General features: G+C 51.9%; 1 protein-coding gene across 1 annotated transcript; it reads right to left on the bottom strand.

Annotated features, from left to right (window-relative positions):
* Positions 1–3: 3 nt before the first annotated feature.
* LOC311247502 (rho GTPase-activating protein 7-like) lies at positions 4–7,202 on the bottom strand (the record flags this gene model as incomplete). Its single annotated transcript, XM_084338544.1, is given in 5 exon segments — positions 4–153; positions 2,092–2,241; positions 2,244–2,318; positions 5,377–5,491; positions 6,986–7,202. Coding segments are annotated over 5 exon segments (707 nt in total), but the record flags the coding sequence as incomplete, so codon positions are not given.
* Between the last annotated feature and the right edge of the window lie 1,505 nt (positions 7,203–8,707).

Below are 8,707 nucleotides of genomic sequence, written 5' to 3'. Positions count from 1 at the left end.
CGTCCGCTCGTCCAGCGTCTCCACCACCCGGCTCTCCAGCAGGTCCTCGTCCCAGCGCGCCTGCTCCCGCAGCAGCCGCGTCAGCACCTCCTCGGGACCCGCGGGCATCTCCACGGTCACCTTCCAGAGCCGCAGGGGCGAGCTGTCGTGCACCTGAGGGGACGACGCAAAAACACAGACAGGAAGACATTTTTAGTTTCGGTGGTGGTGGGGGTGCTTTTTTTTTACCGTCACCGTTACCAATGCGTTTGCCGCTGCGATAACTCTTATCGGCCCGTGGTCTTTTAGATGTCGGACATATAAACACTCTGTCATTATATCACTGTAGAGCTGTGGCCTGGCCCTCCCGCGTGAATATTAAAGGCAACCTACTTGTGTTCAGCTTTTCGTTCAGCGTTTCCCTGATTGGCCACACGGCCACGTGACCGCCCTAGCACACGCCCTGTGTTGTTACGCGGCAGAGAGGACGCGGCAGGTTAATGTTGTTGGTTAATGCCACATCGCCGCATCACTTAACGCCGCCATATAACTAACTAATATACTAATACTAATACTAATATACTAATATAACTAACTAATTCGCGATGGACCCTGCCGCCAACGTGCAAGCTTTTGTGCCAACGTGCAAGCCAGATATTTGAACATCGTCCCCAAAATGAATGGAAGCAAAATCAGTTTCGAGTTAATCAGTCAGCAGCCTCCACTGATGTTATGACGTTACAAACGGGCGAAATAACATTATACATTATGCTCCGCGAAATAACATTATACATTATGCTCCGCGAAATAACATTATACACTCTGCTGCCGCGTTCGCTGCGCGCTTCATTCATTTAATTTGGGACCTTGCAGGGATGGCTGCCGCGTTCGCGGCAAAAGGGGGGCGGGGGTCGTGGCCAATCAGAGAAAAGCTGAACACAAGTAGGTTGCCTTTAATATTCACGTGGCCCTCCCTGTGCCCGCGACTTACTACTCTCAGCCCGGTCAGCTGCCTCGCTCTGCGTCCAGATGATAAACCAGCGCACACTCCAGGCCGTGTGACTCTCAGGCCGGGAGGTGATGACCTCATACACAGGAAGTTCACAGCTGGGATAAACTTGGGACAGTGTGTTTTGTTGTGCGTGCGTGCGTGTGTGTGTGTGTGTGTGTGCGCGTGTGCGTGTGCGTGTGTGTGTGTGCGTGTGTTGGTAGTGTCTATGTCAAGCTGATGTCATTCTGGGATAGAGGCCAGTGCTAGTGTGGGAATGGAGGAGTCAAGGGGCCAGGCCAGTTTCACACACATGTGTTTCTACACAGGAAATACTAGCTGCAGGTTTTCCATTAGACATCCAGTCACTACTAGTGAGAGAGGAAAGGAGAGGAGAGGTCAGCGGAGGGAAGGAGAGGAGAGGACCGGAGAGGAGAGCAAAGGTCAGCAGAGGGAAGGAGAGGAGAGGACCGGAGAGGAGAGCAAAGGTCAGCAGAGGAGGGGAGAGGAGAGAGAGGGGAGGAGGAGAGGACATGCCAGGTCACGCGAGGAGAGGTTAGGAGAGGAGAGGAAAGGAAAGGAGAGAAGGGGAGAGGAGAGGTCAGCAGAGGAGAGGAGAGGAGAGGACCGGAGAGGAGAGCAAAGGTCAGCAGAGGAGGGGAGAGGAGAGAGAGGGGAGGAGAGGACATGCCAGGTCACGCGAGGAGAGGTTAGGAGAGGAGAGGAGAGGAAAGGAGAGAAGGGGAGAGGAGAGGAGAGGACAGGCCAGGGGAGGAGAGGACATGCCAGGCCATGCGAGGAGAGGTTAGGAGAGGAGAGGAGAGGAAAGGAAAGGAGAGAAGGGGAGAGGAGAGAAGGGGAGAGGAGAGGAAAGGACAGGCCAGGGAAGGAGAGGCCAGGAGAGGAACAAGAGAAGACCGAAGAGACAGAGAGCATGCTGTAGCTAATTAACAGCCAGTTTACCAAACTTCAGGCAGATTAAAAGACAGTCCTGGTATCATTTGTTTCAATTTAGTTGTCACAGACGTCTCTCTCTCTCTAATCACCCACCCGTAAGCCACCAGACGGACGGATGGGGGGGGAAGCGTCCCCCGGGAGGGAAACGGAAAAGCAAGGTCACGTACCTTCCTGTAGGCCAGCTCCGCGTGCAGCTCCGGGGTGGAGCAGCTGTCGTAACCTTTGAACTTGTCCTTGGCCTCTTTGAGCAGGGCGTCCAGGCTGTCCCGCAGGAAGGCCCTGTAGCCCCCCCGGGCCCCCGGCCCCCCGCTCCCCCCCCGAGCTCCTCCAGCCTCCGGGGCAGCAGGGCCTGCTCCACGTAGGAGTTCCTGCAGCGACTCATCTCCTCTGGGATCTGAGGGGAAGACGGACGGAGAGGAGGAGCGATTACTCCCGCTGTCACTTCTTCTCTTACTCCGACGACGTGTTTAGTTTAAGTTTCGAGACGGAACGAGCCCCAGCCAGATGTCTCTTCTCACGGGGGTCAAATCCATTCCCGGAGAGACGCCGAACGGCTTGTTTTTTTCCGATTTGGGCGACGACGCCACAGACAATGTGAGGGCGTGGTCGTGACCGGTAATGAGAGAGCTGTTTTTTTTTTTTAGTTGAGGCCAAGCCGCGTGAAATCAATCAGGGGGGGGGGGGGAACTCATAAATCACAACGAACGCGATCCAAGCTGCGGTGAACAATTTCAATCTCTAAAATAATCCTTCTTGGGCATCTACAGATAAGTGAGAGAGAGAGAGAGAGAGAGAGAGAGAGAGAGAGAGATAGAGAGAGAGAGAGAGAGAGAGAGGGAGATAGATAGAGAGACAGACAGACAGAACTAAGTAGAGAGAGAGACAGACAGAGAGGTAGACAAATAAAGAGAGAGAGAGAAAGACAGACGGATAGAATCTAAAAATCTACACCCTGGTTCGATCGATTACATATCAAAAGATGAAGGAAAAGTCTCGAATTTGAATTAGACGCCGAAAGACTTGAGCTAAAAATGGTTACATCCTGTTTTTCTTCAGACGGTCTCGGTCTTTTCTGTCCGGTAACCCCCCCCCCGTCGCCCAACCACCCACTTCCCTCTTGAGTATTTTCACTCAGCCTGTAAAAGTAAAAGCAATCTAACAATGAGGATCAGAAGAATGAGAAAGGCCCGTCAGCGGAGCCTGGCCTGGAGTCGTGATCAACCATCCAGTCACGGGGGGGGGGGGAGGGGGGGGGGCGAATCGAAATCGAATCAAAACAAAATGATCCGGGAGGGGTAATGCGATTTACTTGCCGCTTATACGAAAGCCCATGTCCGGAAGAGCTAGGATGAAAATGGAATAAGGGCTTTTGTGTTCGTGTTCTAATGACATCCACCATGGATTCCCGTTACCGCGTCAACAACAACAACAGAATCCCATTTGGAGCCGAGTGGTACCAAAATTGCATTTGTTGTAATTTTCTCTTCCCGCTAATCGCGTCCCTCTTATCCAATCGAGCGCTACTTCTGGACCGGAACACGGCGGAGACGGAGCCGCGGCCTCGCTGGCTTTCAGCGGCGCACGTATATTATATTCGACCTTCCCACACACACACACACACACACACACACACACACACACACACACACAGCTCTTGTGCAACAACTACGGCGCCAGGCATTCCGCCAGGCTGACCGGTGCGTTATGAAACAGACGTATATGCCGAGGTGACCCCGGGTCAGGTACAGGAGGGTATAAGCTGATTTATTTTATGTAACCATAGCATTTTTGAACAAAATTACAGCGTGGATTAGATCAAGGAGTTTCGTAACTGAGACTAAGAGTGTGTTTACGGGAGATGCCCGACACTGACACAGCACAGCGCAGGGGCCCAGGAGAGGAATAACGTACATTGCTCAATTACCATGGAAGCTCATTGAGAATGCAACCGACGGACTCGAAAAGTATGTGAAACAAATCAGCTGAGAACATAAACTCTTTTTTTCCCCCCAGAGAGTTTATTATTCAGTATAAAGACCCTATAAATAGGTTGAATTGAAAGCTTCAAACGCGGAACTAAAACCTCACATGTTTGTGAAGGCGGGGTTCATTCAGGAGACACTCGGAGACGAACAGTTAACTCCATTACCTGCTGGCTGAAGTATTTCCATTATGTAAGTATGTGTGAGTGTGAACAAAGTCAAAGCCATCTTGCATCCTTGATGACAAGTTCAACGACCGTGGTTACCAGCGACCGTGGTTACCAGCGACCGTGGTTACCAGCGACTGTGGTTACCAGCGACCGTGGTTACCAGCGACCGTGGTTACCAGCGACCGTGGTTACAAGCGACCGTGGTTACCAGCGACCGTGGTTACCAGCGACCGTGGTTACCAGCGACCGTGGTTACCAGCGACTGTGGTTACCAGCGACTGTGGTTACCAGCGACCGTGGTTACCAGCGACTGTGGTTACCAGCGACTGTGGTTACCAGCGACCGTGGTTACCAGCGACCGTGGTTACCAGCGACCGTGGTTACCAGCGACTGTGGTTACCAGCGACTGTGGTTACCAGCGACCGTGGTTACCAGCGACTGTGGTTAACAGTGACCGTGGTTACCAGCGACCGTGGTTACCAGCGACCGTGGTTACCAGCGACTGTGGTTACCAGCGACCGTGGTTACCAGCGACTGTGGTTACCAGCGACTGTGGTTACCAGCGACCGTGGTTACCAGCGACCGTGGTTACCAGCGACCGTGGTTACAAGCGACCGTGGTTACCAGCGACCGTGGTTACCAGCGACCGTGGTTACCAGCGACCGTGGTTACCAGCGACCGTGGTTACCAGCGACCGTGGTTACCAGCGACCGTGGTTACCAGCGACCGTGGTTACCAGCGACCGTGGTTACCAGCGACCGTGGTTACCAGCGACTGTGGTTACCAGCGACCGTGGTTACCAGCGACCGTGGTTACAAGCGACCGTGGTTACCAGCGACCGTGGTTACCAGCGCTGGGATCAGAACTCTATTTGACCCAAGCAGGGGGCACAATGATATGGACAAATAATCCAATTGTGATTATTGATTTTGGATTTTGTGTGTGTGAGCTTGCCTTGAATATGTACATTTGTGATTTCAAATTTTATTTTGTAATTCCACACAGGTGTGTTTGATTTGTCTGTAAACAAGACCGAAAAATAAACTTCATTCATTCATTCATTCATTCATTCATTCATTCATTCATTATTTTGACAGTTTTTTCTCTAGTCTAGTCTAGTCTAGTTCTAAGTCTGCATCACCTTTGAAAGGTATTCTCACAGATTGTCTTGGGCTGACCGAGATGTGTTTCGATAATAGAGATTATGCGGTTTTGCACATTGCAATATTACCAACATCAACTGGAGTTATGGTTCTGTCCCCCTGAGAGTCAACCTTGTGCTATATATAGATGTGCTGACCTGGAAGAGCTTCCTGCACTCCTGGATCATGTGGGCCAGCCCGTGGGTGGCGGCCAGGTTCTCGTTCAGGTCCCTCTGGTCGGGCTTCCCCAGCGTCTGCTTCCTGTTCATCACCCTGTTGACCCAGGAAGAGGAACAGACGAGAGGACGCGGTACAGTTAGAGACGATGTCATCCATCATCATCCAGAGACGCACACAGGGAGGGAGGGAGGGAGGGAGGGGGGGCGGGGGGGTAGAGAGAGAGAGGAGGGAGGGGCGGGGGGGGGGGGGGGGGGGGGGTTAAGAAAGACAAGAAAGAAAAAAAAAGACAAATGAGGACAGGAAGGAGAAGAGAGGATCTTGAGCATTATGCACCTGATAAACCTAATTGTAATATTTTTTTTACATAATGCTATTATGTCTCTTTAACAAGTTATTTTTTTGTATCTACTTTTTCTCCTCCTTTTTCTCTGATTTTTCTCCCCATCCCAATTTACTTCTCGTGCCAATTCTCCCTCCCCTCCCCTGATCGTTGCTCGCATATGCCCCCCACTGGCCGGTTGTAGGGAGGATAGAAGCCTTGCATCACATGTCCCTCCGATACATGTGGAGGCAGCCTATCACATCTTTTCACCTGCCAGCGCGGACTCTCAGTGGCGAGGAGTAACGTGTGGGAGGCTCACACTGCCCCCACCATTTTCCTGTCTCTGCTGTGCAGGCGTCCCAGACCGACTGTAGGAGTCGCTGTTCACAACGACCAGACTACCACCCTTCGACTTCCACCCGCTAACTCTGCCAATTGAGTTAGTATGACGGCCGGCCCAAGCCGGAGGCAACGCCGACAGCCGGATTCGAACCCGGTGTCTCTTGCGTTGGTGACGAGCGCAATGTCCGCTGCGCCACCCAGCCGCCCTCTCTTTAACAAGGTTAAAACACATTTATATAAGCTCTGCCCCCCCCCACCCCCCCCCCCCTTCTGTCCGTTCATCTCCCCTCCAGCTCCACCGTCTTCCTCCCGTCTCTCTCCTCCGCCGCCGCTCTCCCCTCTACCTGCGGCATCCTGCTGTTTTCTTTCCTAAGCTTCCCTCTTCCTGTTTTGAGAATCCGCAGCATATTGCGTGTTATGTAACCCATCCTATAATTATGGAGTTAGCGCAGCGTAGACCAAATAATAAAGTCCCCAGGTTGTTATATAGGACGTGCACTCATTCACACACACACTCACACACTCACTCACTCACTCACTCACTCACTCACTCACTCACTCATCACTCATCACTCACTCACTCACTCACTCACTCACTCACTCACTCACTCACTCACTCACTCACTCACTCACTCACTCTCGCACACACACACACACACACACACACACACACACACACACACACACACACACACACACACACACACACACACACACACACACACACACATACACACACACACACATATTAGATTGGGTTGGTATGAGAAAGGGCGGGTAGACATACAGACAGACAGACAGACAGACAGACACACAAATAAACAAAACAAAACCCACCACACACACACACACACACACACACACACACTCACATACACACACACACATTCACACACACACACACACCACCAACAGGAGCTCACCGGGGCGAGGAGCTCTCCTTGCGGCGCAGGGTGTTGAGGTGGAAGAGGGAGGGCGCCAGGCAGACGGCCAGGTTGGTGGGGGTCATCTGGTTCTCCGCCACGGAGGCCGTGACGTCCGTCAGCAGGCAGAGCAGCGTCCGCAGGGCCTCGCGGTTCTCGTCCGGCAGCAGCAGCACCGCGGCCCGCGCAGCGTGCAGCCGCAGCTCCTTGGGCATGTCTGAGGGAGGAGGAGGAGGAGGAGAGGGGAGGAGGAGAGGGGAGGGGGAGAGGAGGAGAGGGGAGGGGAGGAGGAGGAGGAGAGGAGGAGGAGAGGAGGAGGAGGAGAGGAGGGAGAGGAGGAGGAGGATGAGGGGAGGAGGAGGAGGAGGAGGATGAGGGGAGGAGGAGGAGGAGGAGGAGGAGAGGGGAGGAGGAGGAAGAGAGGAGGAGGAGAGGAGGAGGAGAGGAGAGGAGGAGGGGAGGAGGAGGAGGAGGAGGAGGAGGAGGAGGAGGAGAGGGGGATGAGGAGGAGGAGAGGGGAGAGGAGGAGGAGGAGGAGGAGGAGGAGTAGAGGGAGGGGGGGAGGAGGAGGAGGAGGAGGAGGAGGGGGGATTTATTTAGACACAATAACTCTGTTCATTCATTCAGAAAGAAAAACCGCAGAGCAAAAAGGTGAATCGAAAGACGTATCTTTTCCGGCGGCGAGCGCGATTGAATTCCTCAGAGGGGGTAAACAGAGGGGCTTTGGCCGCTCACCCGTGTGGGGAGGGAGAGCGAGTGCGGGAGGAAACCGAGAGCGGGAGAAAAACGCCTCTCTGTCCACTCAGGAATGTGAATCCTATTTAAAGGCTCGCACCTGGGAGATAAACAGTCACCGTCTGTCACACTACATCATGTCCGCCTGTTCGTCTGCATCTGCCTCCGCGGTTTAACCCTGTGGCCACCAACCCCCCCCCCCCCCCTCCTCCTTTATGACATCATCCATTAGTCTTGTCCAGGCTCGGACCCGACTGCAGCGAACCATGCATGTCGAATTAAACCGCTGGTTACATAAGTATACGTGTGTGTGTTGTTCTGTATAGCCTACATCGTGCATCCAACTAGTGTTGTTTTAACCTGTATAATCATGACCAGGGCTGGGGTTTCTTTCTTTCTTTCTTTCTTTCTTTCTTTCTTTCTTTCTTTCTTTCTTTCTTCTTTCTTTTCTTTCTTCTTTCTTTCTTTCTTTCTTTCTTTCTTTCTTTCTTTCTTTCTTTCTTTCTTTCTTTCTTTCTTTCTTTCTTTCTTTCTTTCTTTCTTTCTTTCTTTCTTTCTTTCTTTCTTTCTTTCTTTCTTTCTTCTTTCTTTCTTTCTTTCTTTCTTTCTTCTTTCTTTCTTTCTTTCTCTTCTTTCTTTCTTTCTTTCTTTCTTTCTTTCTTTCTTTCTTTCTGTACCGATTTGGTAATTAAACTAAAGAATCTATTTGTCCAAAAAAAAAATGGACTCCGGTTTTCAAAGACCGCGGTTGCAGTGTTCCAAAACCCCGGTTGTGTGTGGCCGAGCAGTGCAAGGCTCGGTTATATAACACCTGCGTTTGTGTGGACAGGGCCTTAGTCGAGGACGGATCATAACCGTTACAAACATTTATCGGACCGTACAGTACGGTGATAAACCTGTTAAATTGAAACAGAAAGACAAGGAAGCTCAACAAGGAAGCGCAACAAAAGAGGAACACGTTTTCCCAAGGAACAAGCGATTTGATAG

The sequence above is a fragment of the Notolepis coatsorum genome (genome assembly GCF_963971535.1).
Source record: "Notolepis coatsorum genome assembly, contig: SCAFFOLD_4884, whole genome shotgun sequence".
Lineage (NCBI taxonomy): Eukaryota > Metazoa > Chordata > Actinopteri > Aulopiformes > Paralepididae > Notolepis > Notolepis coatsorum.
This window is presented reverse-complemented; position numbering and strand designations above follow the sequence as displayed.